Source organism: Neovison vison, chromosome 13 (assembly GCF_020171115.1).
Source record: "Neovison vison isolate M4711 chromosome 13, ASM_NN_V1, whole genome shotgun sequence".
In the NCBI taxonomy this organism is placed as follows: Eukaryota; Metazoa; Chordata; class Mammalia; order Carnivora; family Mustelidae; genus Neogale; species Neogale vison.
The window spans coordinates 33,432,528-33,448,133 of NC_058103.1; the positions used below are offsets into that span (position 1 = coordinate 33,432,528).

The 15,606-nt window shown below is 44.0% G+C and overlaps 1 protein-coding gene across 2 annotated transcripts in view; it reads left to right on the plus strand.

The window, feature by feature from the left end:
• ZFYVE26 (zinc finger FYVE-type containing 26) overlaps window positions 1-15,606 on the plus strand; it is a 66,372-nt gene that overhangs the window by 31,699 nt on the left and 19,067 nt on the right. For both annotated transcript variants that reach the window (XM_044231531.1, XM_044231532.1), the window contains 10 exons: window positions 1,617-1,813; window positions 2,490-2,594; window positions 4,404-4,526; window positions 4,930-5,106; window positions 6,865-7,111; window positions 7,845-7,940; window positions 10,547-10,710; window positions 11,731-11,867; window positions 13,747-13,778; window positions 14,426-14,562. In XM_044231531.1, the coding sequence (XP_044087466.1) occupies window positions 1,617-1,813; window positions 2,490-2,594; window positions 4,404-4,526; window positions 4,930-5,106; window positions 6,865-7,111; window positions 7,845-7,940; window positions 10,547-10,710; window positions 11,731-11,867; window positions 13,747-13,778; window positions 14,426-14,562 (1,415 nt within the window). The remainder of the gene's footprint in view (window positions 1-1,616; window positions 1,814-2,489; window positions 2,595-4,403; window positions 4,527-4,929; window positions 5,107-6,864; window positions 7,112-7,844; window positions 7,941-10,546; window positions 10,711-11,730; window positions 11,868-13,746; window positions 13,779-14,425; window positions 14,563-15,606) is intronic.

Genomic DNA, 15,606 nt, shown 5'->3' on the forward strand with positions numbered 1-15,606 from the left:
ATGAGTGTGTCATTGCATTTGATCCCAATAACTCTAGAAAAAGCTGCCACCGTAATCTTATCATATTAAAAGGAAACTGAGGCTCAGAGAATAGGAAACTTGCCCAGGATAGTAAGTGCTGAAGCAGAGCTTAGAACCCCCCTCCATCTAACTTTATTTATTTATTTGTTTGTTTGTTTGTTTGATTATTTGAGAGAGTACACACATGCGAGAGAGAGAGCAGGAGTAGTGGGGAGGGGCAGAGGCAGAGGCAGAGGGAGAAGCAGACGCCTGTCAAAGCAGGGAGCCCGATGTGGGACTCGATCCTGAGCAAAAGGCAGCTGTTTAACTGACTGAGCCATCCAGGCACCCTCCATCTAACTTCAGGACAGGCACTCATAGCCAGTATCCTCAACACTGCATACCAGAATCATTGGAAATTCTATTAAAGTACAGATATCTGAGCCTAACCCCCAGAAGCCCAAGCTGGAATTCAGGCAAATGTTGACTTTAAAACAGGAGCCAACAAACTTTTTTTCTAAAGGGCTTTGGAGATGATACAATCTCGGTTGCAACTACTCAGCTCTGCCATTAGAACATGAAAGCAGCCAGAGGTAATAAATAAACAAATGAGTGTGGATGTATTCTAACACAACTTTATACATAAAAACAGACTGGGGGCTCCTGGTTGGCTCCCTTAGTGGAGCATGCAACTCTTGACCTCGGGGTTGTGAGTTTAAACCCCATGTTGGGTATAGAGATTACTTAAAAATAAAATCTTAAAAAAAAAAAGAGAGAGACTGTGGGCCTGTTCGACTACCCCAATTTTAAAAGCTCCCAATGAGACATCTCTTTCTGCTGCCAGGCCCTGTCCCCATGCTTTAATAAAACCACCTTTTTGCACTGAAAAAAATAAATGAAAGCTCCCAAAGAGCTTTTAAGGGAGTTGAGAGCAATGACCTGTAACACTCCACTGAGCGGGGACAAGAGTTGGGCATGCTGTAGGAAATGGCTTCTCAGGCAGGGGCTTAACTGCACTGCAGAAAGGAGAAAATCCCTCCAGGAGAAGTTGGAGAAATCCAGTGACTGGCTGTGCAGTCTTAACTGTTTTGAGTCAGATCTGTGAAATGGGTGTAGGAGAGAAAGATCTACTGAGTAATTATGACAGAGGGCATGGAGGGGGTCATACTGGTTTACCTGAAATAACTTTGAAGAGTTCTGTATGACACAGGGCAAAAACTGCAGGGAACACCCAAAGTTCTACTTACAGTCTGAGTCTGACCCAGTGCTATCACAAAACGTGGAGAGCTTCATCTGTTCTTCCGTCTCTTCTTCCTTCATTCCTTTCTTCTCCCTTTCTTCCTTTTTCTTCCTCTCCTGTCTCCTTTTCTCTCTCTTTTCAGAAAGTCTCATGACTGTGATGAAGTTTGCAAAAAGAGAAACATGAGGGCATATAGCATTTCTCCTTTTCATATGATGGTTCTAAGTATAAAAATGAATTAAGGTCAGAAGGATCTTAAGGATCCAAGCTCCTGTTTTATGAAATTGAACAAAGCCCTTCTCTTAAGGAGTAGCCTGGACTTTTGAGCTCTTCGAGTGCCACGCTTGCTACCTCTGTACGTCTTTTTGTCTTGTAGACAAAGAAGGTTGGCAGTTCCTGTTCCCTGTGAAAGACGCATCTCTGCGAAGTCGGCTAACCCTACAGCTTGTGGACAGGTGGCCCCTGGAGTGGTGCTTGGAGATCTTGGCATACTGCATCTCGGATACAACTGTCCAAGACGGACTGAAGTGTGAGCTACAGAGAAAGCTGGCAGAGCTGCGGGTGTATCAGAAGGTATGGTTTCCAGCATCAAGAAGAAGGAAATAGGCTTCCCACCATATTACCAACTCCAGCCTCTTCTCATGTGATGCTGGACTTTAAGAAACAGATGATCTGGGCCTGGCTTTTGTCCTGCATCTGGCTTCTGTTCTTGGGTGAACAATGAAAAGGGACCTTACCTCTATTTCCTGTTATTTTCCTTTTGTAATTTTAAATATGTGTGCATCAAACAAGGATAGTAGTAACAGTCCGCAAAGCCTCTTTCACATGTGTACTTGAGTTTTGTGCATGTTTTATGTCTGTTATGTGTTCCTTGTTTTTCAAGAGTTCTTACAGATCTTAATCTTTATTGTGTCTTTTTTAAAGATTGTTTTAAATGTCAAGATCCATTTTGAAAGGCTGCATAGACATGACAGTTTGAAAATGAAAGATTATTTCAGGATGTGTGCTATATTCAAGATCAAGAGACCCAGGGAGATAGATTTCAGTGGTACGGCTGCATAGCAAGTATAAAAATTTATGCTGATTTTTCCATTTGCTTTAATTCTTCCTCTCTCCTGGCAAGTTTTGACAGCTTGACATTGGGACAGAAACTTAGGGGTGGTCCATCCCTGAAAACTCCGATGAGTTTGAATGTTCATAGAGGGGGAAGCTGAAGTGTGGTTTAATAGCTCTTCCTATCTTTCCTTAGATTCTAGGTTTGCAGTCTACCCCAGTGTGGTGTGACTGGCAGAGCCTGAGGAACTGTTGCATTGAGGACCCATCAGCTGTCATGAACATGATTCTGGAAGCAAAGGTACTATTTTCCTGAGTGGTATTCCCCCTTTTTCCCTTTCTCAAGAGTTGCAACTCCCTACCTGACTGTAGACCCCTTTCCATATATCAACGTCCACATTTTTTATAATTACGTCACATTCTTTTTTCTTTTTGTGTGTGTAAAATTTACCAACAGAGGGAGAAGTGTAGAGAGTAATGCAATGGATGCATTTGTACTATCACCCTACGCTCTGTACGCTGATACAGACTGTAGATCTACTGGTGGAATTGTGGAATCACTGGGCGTGAGCATCCTCACCTTTACTGAGACATGACAAATTGCTCTTGAGCTCAGTAGACCACTTGCAATTCCTCTTACCAAATGCCATAAGGATATGGTATTTTCCAACTTTGCCCTCTGTGCCAGTAGAATGGTATCTCATGCTCGAATTTACATTCCCATGATTACTAATGACCTTGATTATGACATATGAAAATGTCTTTTCATATGCTTATTGAACATTTGAATGCCAAATATTTTATTTATTCTTTAACGAGCTCATATACCACAGTTCAAAATGTGGATGTACTCATTCAGATGTTCATGCATCGAAGAAACCTTTATTGACCATCTCTTATTTGCCACTGAAGTAGATGGTGGTGAAACAAAGATAACTAAACTTAGTCCTTGACCTTGTACAGCTCACATTTTGGGAAGAGGGGTGATGTGACATACATCCCTAGACGACTGCGATATACCGACAGGAGTAAACCCAGACTGTGGTGGGAGCACAGGCAGGGCACCTGATGTAGCCTGAGAAACAAAGAAACATCATAAACAAGGTGGCCCCAGTCAGAGCTGTGGGGAGGGCATTCCAGGAGACCCCATATTAAAATACCCGGCCAAAGCCTTGGGTATTCCATTCTCTAAAACTTTAATCCAAGGTTCACAGATTGAGGGTGGGGAGTAGCAAAGAGGGACATGGACAGAATCCAATGCCCAGCATGTATGTTGACCCATGCAGTTTTGGTCTGCCACATTTTTATTTTTTCATGTTAACTTCATTGCCAACATTTTAAAATAGGAAAGGTTTTGATTTAAAAAAAAAATTTTGGGGCGCCTGGGTGGCTCAGTGGGTTAAGCCGCTGCCTTCGGCTCAGGTCTTGATCTCAGGATCCTGGATCGAGTCCCGTATCAGGCTCTCTGCTCAGCAGGGAGCCTGCTTCCCTTTCTCTCTCTGCCTGCCTCTCTGCCTACTTGTGATCTCTCTCTGTCAAATAAATAAATAAAAATCTAAATAAATAAATAAATAAAAAATTTTTTTTTTGACGTTTGGCAACACTGGGCTTGCACATTCACATGACAACAATAAGAGCTGAGTGCGCACTCTCTCCTTTGTGTTTTGTTTTGTTCTTTAATTCTAGTATAATTGACATTTAGTGATATAGCAATTTCATTGTACTATATACTGATTGAACAATTCTATCCATTACTCAGCACTTTCTCCTTTGGACAGTCTTAGTCCTCCCTACTTTATTAATATCTCCCCAGGACTAACACAAGGTGTCAGTCACTTCATGCCATCTGTTTCTTTTTTATGTTAGATCTCAGAGAAAAGTGATACCATTAATCAGCAACCTACTTTGATCATTTACATAACTTCGTTGCCACTTTAGTCCTTTGAGTTTACAAGCCCACTTTAATCCCAGAGCGAAGTTCCCACCAGCACTTAACCAAACTTTCCTGGGGCTTCAGCAGACTCAAGACTGCTGAGAGAAATCAGTCAAAAGCTGGATGTGACAAAGTCAGTGATTCAAAGGGATTGAAGCCGTGTGTATTTGCTTCCAGGAATATGGACTGTGTGAGGAGTGGGGCGGCCTCTACCCTATTCCAAGAGAGCATTTAGTCAGCCTACATCAAAAGCATCTTCTCCACCTTCTAGAAAGAGGAGATCATGAAAAGGCTCTGCAAGTAAGCTTCCATCTCTTGCCATTTTTCTTTTGGAATAAGACAAAAAGGTTAGTCAAATCAGAAAGTTTTGTTTATGCTAAATGCCACGCAAAGCATTTGCGATCTCACATCTGCCACTTCGTGTCCTTCGGGAGTCCTTCTTGGCCTCAAGAAGATCATAGTCATCTTCAGTGGAAGGTGCCCAGCCCTGTCTTTCATGTGAGATGGTCAGCCATGTCCAGGATTCTGCTGAACTCTGGTCACAGTCATCATTTGTGAAGCTGCAGGGGTGGTGAAAGAGAGAGTGCAGAGAAGGGATTGGTCCAAGATTAATAAACCTAAATGTTCCATTCCCAAATAAAATAAGGCTGGGCTGAGTTCTTTATGAGCCTTACCTTTCTCCTCTACCCTTCTCCTACAACAGCTCCTGCGAAGAATTCCTGATCCCACAATGTGCCTTGAGGTCACAGAGCAATCTCTCGACCAGCACCCTAGCTTGGCCGCTTCTCACTTCCTGGCCAACTACCTCACCACACATTTCTACGGAGAACTGACTGCTGTCCGACACCGTGAAATCCAGGCACTGTACATGGGATCCAAGGTCAGGAAGGAAAGGGGGAGTTGGGAAGGCATGCCTTGGGGAGAGACCGCTGGCCCAGCTCCTGCTTCAGAACTTAACCTTTCAGTGGCTCTTCTCCTAGACACTTGCCATTCTTGGCCTATGCTATATAAAACCTTTATCCAGGAGCCCACTCCTGCGTCCCTTAGGAGTTGTCATTCTCTTACTACCTTGTCTCCAAAGTGAGTTCTAAGTGGCCCTTTTAAGTTCCCTTTGTGGTTTCCCTGGTAATCTGCTAGATCAGTAGTGTTCTTAATGCAGACTGCAGAGTAGAATCATCTGGACTTTAAAAAAATCGTTAACCTTTATCCCAGATCAATTAAAACTGAATCTCTCATCACAGGAAACAAACTAAGGGGTGCTGAAGGGGAAGGAGGTGGGGGCGATGGGTTGGCTGGGTGATGGACATTGGGGAGGGTATGTGCTATGGTAACAAATAATACATTATATGTTAATTTAAAAAATTTAAAAAAACAAAAAAAAAAACTGAATCTCTTGGGACAGGGCCTGGCTATCTTCCAAAGGGATTCTGAGGAAGGATATCAAACTACTGTGTAATAACCTCGTCTTGCTAAAGAAAAGAGTTAATTCTCTAGGTAATGAGGTTCTTACCTTTGATGTGTAACCTTGGAGACACTAACAGAAGAAATCACAAGCTAAAAGAAGTAATCTGGAAAAGGGGGGTTGGGGAGAATTAGGACCCTCAGACTGTTCTAATGATTCTGATTGGCAGTCATGTCTTTCACTCAATAAGTATGGAACTTGCCCCATGAATAGAATGAGTGCTGGGAGAACCGTCAATATGAGTACCGGCCCACTTGTTAAGAGTTCTACTACATAAAATGTTCCTAAAGAAATGTCCTTTTTTTGTTTTTTGATGCACTATAACTAAATAGGGGGAATCCTTGAAAATTGGCAATGAGCAGAACCAGTGAACATATTTCAAGCCTAGTGATAACAGTCTCTACTATAGAGACATCATTTACCTGCAGGACACTGGAGGTGCTAGGTTCAGGCACCCTACTAATACTGCTTTATGTTGCTCATTCTAATAAGCCTCAGATGGTTAAAGTAGTGGCTTTAAGATCAGGTAGAGTTCAGCTATACTTGGAGGTGCCACCTGTGGGCCAAATCCAGTCCTCAGCCTGCTTTTGTGAATCGGATTTTTTTTTTTAAGATTTTATTTATTTATTTGATAGACAGAGATCACAAGTAGGCAGAGAAGCAGGCAGAGAGAGAGGAGGAAGCAGGCTTCCCGCTGAGCAGAGACCCCGATGCAGGGCTCTATCCCAGGACCCTGGGATCATGACCCGAGCTGAAGGCAGAGGCTTTAACCCACTGAGCCACTGAGGCGCCCCCAGATATTTTTTAATATAAGTTTGTGCACTCATTTACTTTCATATGGCCTATGGCTACTTTCACACCACACTGGCAGAGCTGAATAGTTGCCACAGAGACTTCATGGCCCGTAAAGCCTAAAATATGAATTATCTGACCCCTTACAGAAGAAGTTAGCCAACCTTTCATCTAGGTAAAATGTACCTGAAGTACTTGTTGCTTGCCTCCTGGAAGACTGAAATAGGACTTCAGCCTTGCTTCCTGAAAGACTGCTCCCCAGCCCTAGTAGCTGGTCATCTACCTTTGGTCCCTGATCCCCTTCTCCCTCCCAGTAAGAACCTTGGATTTCTTCTGAAATGTGTGTACTGTTTTCTTTAATCTATGGGTCTACCCTCCAAACAGGTTCTGCTGACCCTACCTGAGCCACACCGGGCCAGCTACTCCCACTTGTCCTCTAACCCCCTCCTCATGCTGGAGCAGCTACTCATGAACATGAAAGTGGATTGGGCCACTGTGGCTGTGCAGACACTGCATCAGCTGCTGGCTGGGCAGGAGATTGGCTTCACCATGGATGACGTTGACTCACTGCTCTCCAGATATGCAGGAAAAGCCTTGGACTTCCCATACTCTCTGAGAGAGAAACGATCAGGTAACTGCCAACATCCTAATGGGGCCTCCAGCTAGAGGAGAAAACATCATACTGCATCCTTAGTTATAATTTGTCTTCTCTTATTATTTTGAGTTGATCAAGAGTAAAAGGAATACCCTTCCAGAGAGATAGCTCTTTGCTATGCAGGAGACCTCTTGGCCCTGAAGGAAGTGGCAGGGTAACCAAAATTAAAGTATGGTAGTTTACCACTGTGCAAACATAAAGATTTGGGAAACCAAGCATGCTGAGCGTGGTTTCTGTCTGGCTTTGGCACAGTGGACTCTTACCTACTATCATTATGTACTGAGGGAATGTGCTCTTCCAGGAGCACATCAGATCCCCCTACTATGTGAGCCAAGCCTCTTCCAGAATGAAGAAAATGAAATAAATGTAGGCTGATGTTCCCAGACAGCTTTTTGTTTTTCTTACTCTCTACCCTCCAGGGCCATCATTTCAATGTCTCCTACTTCCCTTTGGGCATTTTTAGCTTTATTTTGTGAAATCCTAACAGCTACTTCATTATTTCATGCTTTTAAACATAGTTTGCTTTTTGAGAAGTTGAAGAAGCATGCTTTCTGGTACCTTGGAAGTACCTCTGCCATGCTTTGTACACTTGGTACAATCATGGAATGACAATTAGCAGAGCAACAGGGCTTTAAATTAAAGGCCTAGCAGAATGAATAAAGATGCTTATGGTAGGATGGTATCTTGTCAGCATTTTCCCTCTCTCCAGATTCTGTGACTCACCTCCCAGAAGTTGGTCAGACTTCAGACCTCGAGACCTTGTCTAGATCCCCATCAGCAGAGTTCTCTGCCGCTGCGGCTCCTGGTAAGAACAGGTTCTGAGAGTTAATCTGTAGTTTAGTTCAAACTTGCCTGATTTTGACTTTCTTTTGCCTCTTTTTTCACTTCTAGTTACGATACTCTTACTATTTTTCTTGGTTCATTCCAGCGTTTTATATCCAAGAAAATTTAACAATCGATTCTCATCATTTGTAGTCCTATTTCTGTAAAATCTCTGCAAACACTGTATTAGCAAATACTGAACCATTACTCGTAGGGAAAATGTGTTGTATGTCTTTCTGTCTGTCACTTAGATTGAAATTGAAATTGAAAATGATTCATCCGGGGTGCCTGGGTGGCTCAGTGGGTTAAAGCCTCTGCCTGCAGCTCAGGTCATGATCTCAGGGTCCTGGGATCGAGCCCCACATTGGGCTCTCTGCTTAGCAGGGAACCTGCTTCCTCCTCCCTCTCTCTCTGCCTGCCTCTCTGCCTACTTGTGACCTCTGTCTGTCAAATAAATAAATAAAATCTTTTAAAAAAAAAAAAAAAGAAAGAAAACGATTCATCCTAGTAGATTTTATTTTATTTTACCAAAGACAAAAAGGGGTTTAGAAATGTTAAAGTGACTTGCCTGAGGCAAACCCATTAATGAGTGCCTCATGAGTGTTTGGGATTCAGCCCCTGTCCAGCTCGCCCGAGAGCCGGGACTTCTTGCACCACCCCATGCTGTCCTCTACCATCTCCATTCTCTGCTCACCTCTGTAGGAGAGCTGAAAGAAGAAAGCAGAACATCACCTTGTTCGTCTTCAGAGGAGAACCTGCATGTCAAGCGACTCAAATTATTCAATCTGCCCATGTCTACAGAGTCCATGCAGATACTGATTTTGAGGTTACAAGTAAATTTTGGTGGGCAAATGCACAAATACAGACTCTGCAACTAGGGAGAATAGAGTATCCTCAGTGCTTATGAACATTCCGGCCCTCTGCTGCAAGTCCGTTATTTATGTCTCACCTGCACAGGGTATAGGCTCCTTCAAGTGTCTTGATCACGCCTTTCCACCACCACTCTTCTCCCCCAATCCCTGGCCCCTTGCACAATGGCCTACAGTCCTCAGAGGAAGCTTCAGCAAGTTTTTGTTTTGCCAGCAGGAGGAGGAGTGGGATTCGGGGCGGGGGGTGGGGGGTTGCGGCAGATCTATGGGTGCTGCAAAGAGTCAGTATGTTTTTCAGTTCTCTTTTTCCATGACCTACCAGTCTTGCTCTGCTAGGTGACAAGAAACTTCCTTAGATACCATTAAGCAGAGACTGGTATTTCATGGCCATACTTTGAAAATTAGCTATGCTTTACAGTCCTTGGCGGACCTGAGGGAAGGGCTTAGACGTAGAGGTATATGAACACCTAAGCACCTTTGGAGTACTCTTTTTTTTTTAGCTTCTCTATTTTAAGATTTTATTTATTTATTTGACAGAGAGATCACAAGTAGGCAGAGAGGCAGGCAGAGAGAGAGGGGGAACCAGGCTCCCGGCTGAGCAGAGAGCCCGAACCAGGGTTGGATCCCAGGACCCTGAGATCATGACCTGAGTCAAAGGCAGAGGCTTAACCCACTGAGCCACCCACATGCCCCTTTTTTAGCTTTTATTGTGGACATTTTCCAGTATACAAAAGTAGAGTAGTGTACTGAAGTCTTATGTATCTACAGCCCAACTACAATAATTATCATCTCACAGTGGCCATTCTTGTTCCATTATACCCTTGTGCTGCTTCTGGGTTATTTTGAGGCAAATCCTGGGTATCGTATGATTTTGTTTATAAATGTATCAGTATAGGGGTACAGGGTGGCTCAGAGGTTTAAGCCTCTGCCTTCAGCTCAGGTCATGGTCTCAAGGTCCTGGAATCAATCGAGCCCCGCATCGGGCTCTCAGCTCAGCAGGCTCTCTGCTTCCCCCTCTCTCTCTCTGCCTGCCTCTCTGCCAACTTGTGATCTCTGTCAGATAAATAAATAAAATCTTAAAAAAAATGTTTCAGTATATCTCTCTAAAAGATAAGGATATATACAAAACAAAACCATAACATCATCATCAGACCTAAAAAAAAAGAATGATTTTTTATTATTACCAGCTATCTAGTCAGTGTTCACATTTCCCCAGTTGTCTCATTAATATATTTCTAGAATTGGTTATTCTAGAATCAAAATCTAAATGATGTCCACATGTGGCATTTAGCTGAAATATCTCTCGGGTCTTTTTTAATCAATAGGTTCTCCTACCTCTTTTTCACCTACAGAGGAAACTAGATCATTTGTCCTATAGAACTTCCCACATGCTAGATTCCACTGCTGGCCACCCAGCAGTCTGGGTCTCAGTCCTCTTTATATCCAGTACACTGGTTGGTAGATCTAGAAGCTTGATATGATTCAGGCTTAATATTTTTGGTAAGTGTATTTGATAAGTGCTTGTGTGCCGTCCATCAGGAGGCACACGGTGTCCAGGTGTCCCTCTCATGATGCAGTCAGCCATTAATGACCGCTAGCTGGATATATTATTGCAGTAGGTGTTTTGAAACAAGGTGAAATTCTGATTACCTCATTCCTTCCTCATTTATTAGCTGGACTATTGATCACCTTTTCCTCTCACTTTGGATCTGACTCCCAGGTGTCTCCACTATACATTCCCCCAGTCCAAGGGAGAGGAGCTTCCCAGAGAGTCAGCCCCCACTGGAGTTTGTCCCTCCAGCAGCACCCCCCGGCAGGCATCAGTGGGTGCCCGACGAGAGTGAGAGCATCTGCATGGTCTGCTGCAGGGAACGCTTCACCATGGTGAGCGACGTTGGTCTCCAGCTTTGCCTGCAGGAAAAGTAAAAGGAAACTGGCAGTCATGAGCCCGGAGTTCATAGTCATCTCCTGTCCCCAAAAGGATATGGGTATTTTCACAAGAACTACCAAATCCAAGACTTTGGGTTGAACTTTGGCCAAACCAGATGTATTTTCTGGGTTGAGACAGATGGTAGACACCCTCAGGTAGCCTTAAATTCGAAAATCTTTGCTATTCTCAAATGACTAAATAGAGGCAGAGTGGTATAGCAGGAGGAGTCACCGACACCAGGAGATCTTTTTCTAGCTCCCCTCTCGTTGTAAGACAGGTGGCCTGGTAGTGGTTTTTAGTACTGATTCTAGAGACAGAGGACCTGGGTTCTAATCCCAGTTCTGCCTCTTATTAGCAGTGTGACTTTTTCAGTCTCAGATGCTCTAGGGATGATACATTTTTTTGGCCCGTGGAGCTCTAAGGCCCAACTGTGGTTACAGATGTTACCATACTTACCAACCTACTGACTGGCATACTAACTCAGGGCTGATGAGAACAACGATGATGTGATTGCTCTGTGTCTCATCTGAGAAAGAAGTATAATGTCTATTAACCTCTTATAGTGAGATGAGGCAGTACTCATGAAAGCATTTTGAAAAAAGGACACTTTCTTGTCATTGATGCCATGAAAATGTGATTTGCACTTCTTCCCTACTATTTTTGCTCTGTCTTCACACATTGCCTCCACAGACAGGTAGAACTTGTCAGTAACTATTACAAAACTTGGATACCTTTGCCCACCGTCTAAGACTTACTTCTAAATGTCAGCTTCTTCAAGGCAAGGACTAGGTGTTCTTTCTCAATAGAAACCCAAAGAGCTTAGTAAGTAAGTAAGTAAGACTGCTTAGTAAGTATTCTTAGTAAGTCACAGGTGGCTGATGCTAAAGATAGTGGGTTGACAGGTAGACCCACAGTTCCTGCAATCTCACCTGCTCTTCCTCCCTTTTCTTTCTTTTCCCAATGACACTCCTCAGTTCAATAGGCGTCATCATTGTCGCCGCTGTGGCCGGCTAGTGTGCAGTGCCTGCTCCACTAAGAAGATGGTGGTGGAAGGCTGCAGAGAGAGCCCTACCCGCGTGTGTGACCAGTGCTATAGTTACTACAACAAAGAGTGAGTGTCCTATAGTGGGCCCGCTACTTCCACGACCTCTACATACTCTTCCACCCTCCCCCAAGGTCGGGGGTCTTGGAGTCTCATTGTGGAGAGCATCTCAAATCTGGAACAATGGCAGCAAGTTTTAATTTAACATCCACACTAAAATGCCATTAACTCTACAGTAATACATTTGACCTTGGTCACAGAAACTTCTAAGAGAGGAAGGAAGCAGAGCTCAAGGCTCTGACATAATGTTCTCCCTGAGGTCAGGACACTTGATTCCTGATGGAGGCCATTAATGTTAGTTTGCCAGCAACCTCACCAGTTGTTCAGGCACTCCTGTTTCCACTGGTCTCAGCTGGAGTCAAAGGGACATGTTCACACCTCCTGCCTGCTCGAGCATCACTTGCCTCAGTTCTAATCTAGCTAGTCATCCTGGCTTGTTACCCACAACTAGAAGAGCCCCCACACCTTCCCATGCACAGTTTACCTAGTAACAAATTTCAGAAACCACTTCTACCTCTGGCAAGACAGATTAAGACTGTTTGCTGGCTTAATGTTGCTCAATTTTTCTCACTACGTCTAGCAGCAAAGGAGGGTGAAACTAAGGCTCCTAGGCCATCTGGGAATATGAGCCAAAGCAACTCCTCAAAAGCTAATTATTTTGAATTCTTCATGTTTTGCTTACAGACTTAAATTGATTTTATGTTCTGTCCAGTGGCATTATTGAGTTTGTTTTAATATGAACATTTTTTGCCATAATTTACTGTGATGATTACTGATCTCCTAGGAAGAAAGATATGCCATGCTTATATTACCTCCTTGGGGTAAGGGGTAAGGGACAAAAGAAATACCCATATGCCATATTGCTGAGATTGGAAATGAACAGTTGGTTTTGATGGGGATCCTTTTGTTCAACGATTACTCAGCAATAATCACTTCTTCCTTATGGACCCCCCATTTTAGTGGGGAGACCATTAACAAACAGATCACAGAATCATTGGCTGAGTGCAGTGGTAAGCCACACAGCTTAGTCTGATGGTGTGAAGGTCTCTTAGAGGTGTGGCATCTTGTCTGAGCATTAGGGTATGAGAAGTTAGAAGGGGATGCCCAGAAGTGGGAGTGACAGCTGCAGAAGTGGGGCAGGAGACTATGTGGGTCCTTTGAGGAAGTGTAAATATGAGGTTCTGGCTGGCATGCCTTGGATTTAGAAACCTGACAGCTGAGCCAGGAGGACTTGGGCCCAAAGGCTTGGAGCTTGCTCTTTGGCCACATGGGCTAGGACTGACCAGCAGGCTTCTCATACAGGTGCTAGACTTGACCTCTGACTTGTGGCATCAGGACTTAATGCTTGGTGGTGCCAAATGAAGTTAACCAAAACCAGTGGCAGAGGGGGGAGGACTTCAATGAGTTGAGCACAGGTCATGGGTGGCAGGAGTTGCTCTCAAGAGATAAGCAGGCTAGGTCGTAAGGGCTTTATCTGCAGAAACTGCAAACTTGGAACACTTTTACCCTGAGAAGCTATGGAACAGTTTTAAGCAGAAGCATAACATGACCAGATTTGGATTTTTAAAAGCTTGCTCTAGCTGCAGAGTAGGGAGTAGGTTGACAGAGTCAAGGACACCAATTGGGAAGCCATTACAGAGGCTTTAGCTATAAACAATGGCCTTCTCTGAGGCAGGGATGGAGAGAGAGTTGGGGACATTTAAGGAGGTATTGAAGAGATGGACAGAAAATGGTCAGTGACTGGCTGTGACAGGTGAGGGACAGAAAGGAGTTTGGTTCCCTGATTCTTCTTGCTTGGGTAACAATGTAAATGGTGCTCTATACCAACTTCAAAACAAAGAGGAGGAGAAGGGATTCGGGCATTTCATTTTTCTTCCTCTGTTTCCAGTGTGCCAGAAGAGAATCCAGGACAACCAGAAGGTAAGGCTGAATCATATTCCTCTGTCTCTTTGTTTTATGTTCAAGTTTGCTCTTTCCTCACTGTTTTAGCTGCAGTTGATACCCTTAATAGCAACTTAGTCTGACTGAGGCCAAGGAAAAAGAAAATTCTTGGCATTTCTATTAAGCTGTTTCCCTTTAAGTTTATTATCCTATTAACCTACCGTAGTGGCCCATTAGCTTCCAGCATTCAGGCCAGCTACCAAAGAATTTGGTTCCTAATTTTGAGCAGGTAATTTCTTTTTTTTATTTTTCTCCTAGGTTCCCTTTCACTACCATCCTACCTCCAAATGCTCCCTCCTTCCCCCTAGGTGATCACTATTAATAGTTTGGTTTATATCCTTCCATTGAGGTTAGTTTTTAGGATAGCCGATGATTCAGCCCTCCATCTGAGAAGGGTGTACATTTCAGAGTTTCTTGTTTGAAGCAATGGGATTTTATGACACTGTGATCCCGGATCTTTCCTGCAGAAGAAAGTTTGAGGTACCTAATGAGATCTAAAAGAAATAAAGGGGACCAAGGAGAGATAACAGGCAGGTGTCTGCATGCAGCTCACTCCAGTTTTCTGGCGGCGGCTGCCCTGGACTGCTGGTCAGCGACCGCCACACGGGTGACGCTTCTCTTCTCAGCACCGGACAGCTCCAAGAGTGAAAGTCCTCCGTACTCAGCCGTGGTGAGAGTCCCCAAAGCAGCTGAGGTAGAATGGATTTTGGATCTGAATGAGGAGGAAAACGAGCTGGTGCGGAGTGAATTTTACTATGAGCAGGTAATAGCAATAAAACTTGATGGTCACTTGAGTTTTCTTATGATGTGTAGTTACGGCAAAAAACACAGAGATAGGAGAACACAGCCTGGCCTTCGTGAGCTTACAGTGCAGTAATGTAGGAGCTAAGACAAATGAGGCAGAAAGATAAAGAGCATCTTGGAAATGTGTGAGAGCAGATCAGGAAAGGCTTCATGGGGGCACCTGGGTGGCTCAGTCAGTCAAGCATCCAACTCCTGGTTTTGGCTCAGGTGATGATCTCAGAGTTGTGAGATCCAGGCCTAGCGTGGAGCCTGCTTAAGATTTTCACTCTCCGGGCGCCTGGGTGGCTCAGTGGGTTAAGCCGCTGCCTTCGGCTCAGGTCATGATCTCAGGGTCCTGGGATCGAGTCCCGCATCGGGCTCTCTGCTCAGCAGGGAGCCTGCTTCCCCCTCTCTCTCTCTGCCTGCCTCTCTGCCTACTTGTGATCTCTCTCTGTCAAATAAATAAATAAAATCTTTAAAAAAAAAAAAAAAAAAGATTTTCACTCTCCCTTTCTCCCTGCCCCTCCCCTAAAATAAATAAATACATAAATAATAAAAATAAAATTTAAAATAAAAGGAAAGGCTTCACGGAGAAATGGCACTTAAGATGATAGAAGAGTGGTAGGAGTGTGACAAGCAGAAATGGGGCAGGGAAGGAGTGTAAGGAGAATGAGGGTAGAAGGATGGGAAGTACCAAACTGGAACATCTGAGCAACTGTCGAAAATTGCAGGGCATGGTTAGGGGACTGGAAATGGTTTAATGTGAAGGAACGTAGAGTGTTCATAGAGCGGTAGTAAAAGGTAAGATTGAAATGGGCGATTTATGGACAGGGCCTTGAATTCTGCAGTAGGGAAAGTTTACTTGCTTAGCATCAGGCACCATGAAAGGATTTGGAGTGTGCTTTGGAATATTAATCCAGCAGCAGTGTATCCAGGCTTGAAGCACAGACTTCTCCAGCAAGGGAGCTGTCACAGTCCGAGCTTGCAATGAGGAGGACCTGCACTAGTGGGAAAAAGGAGGGAA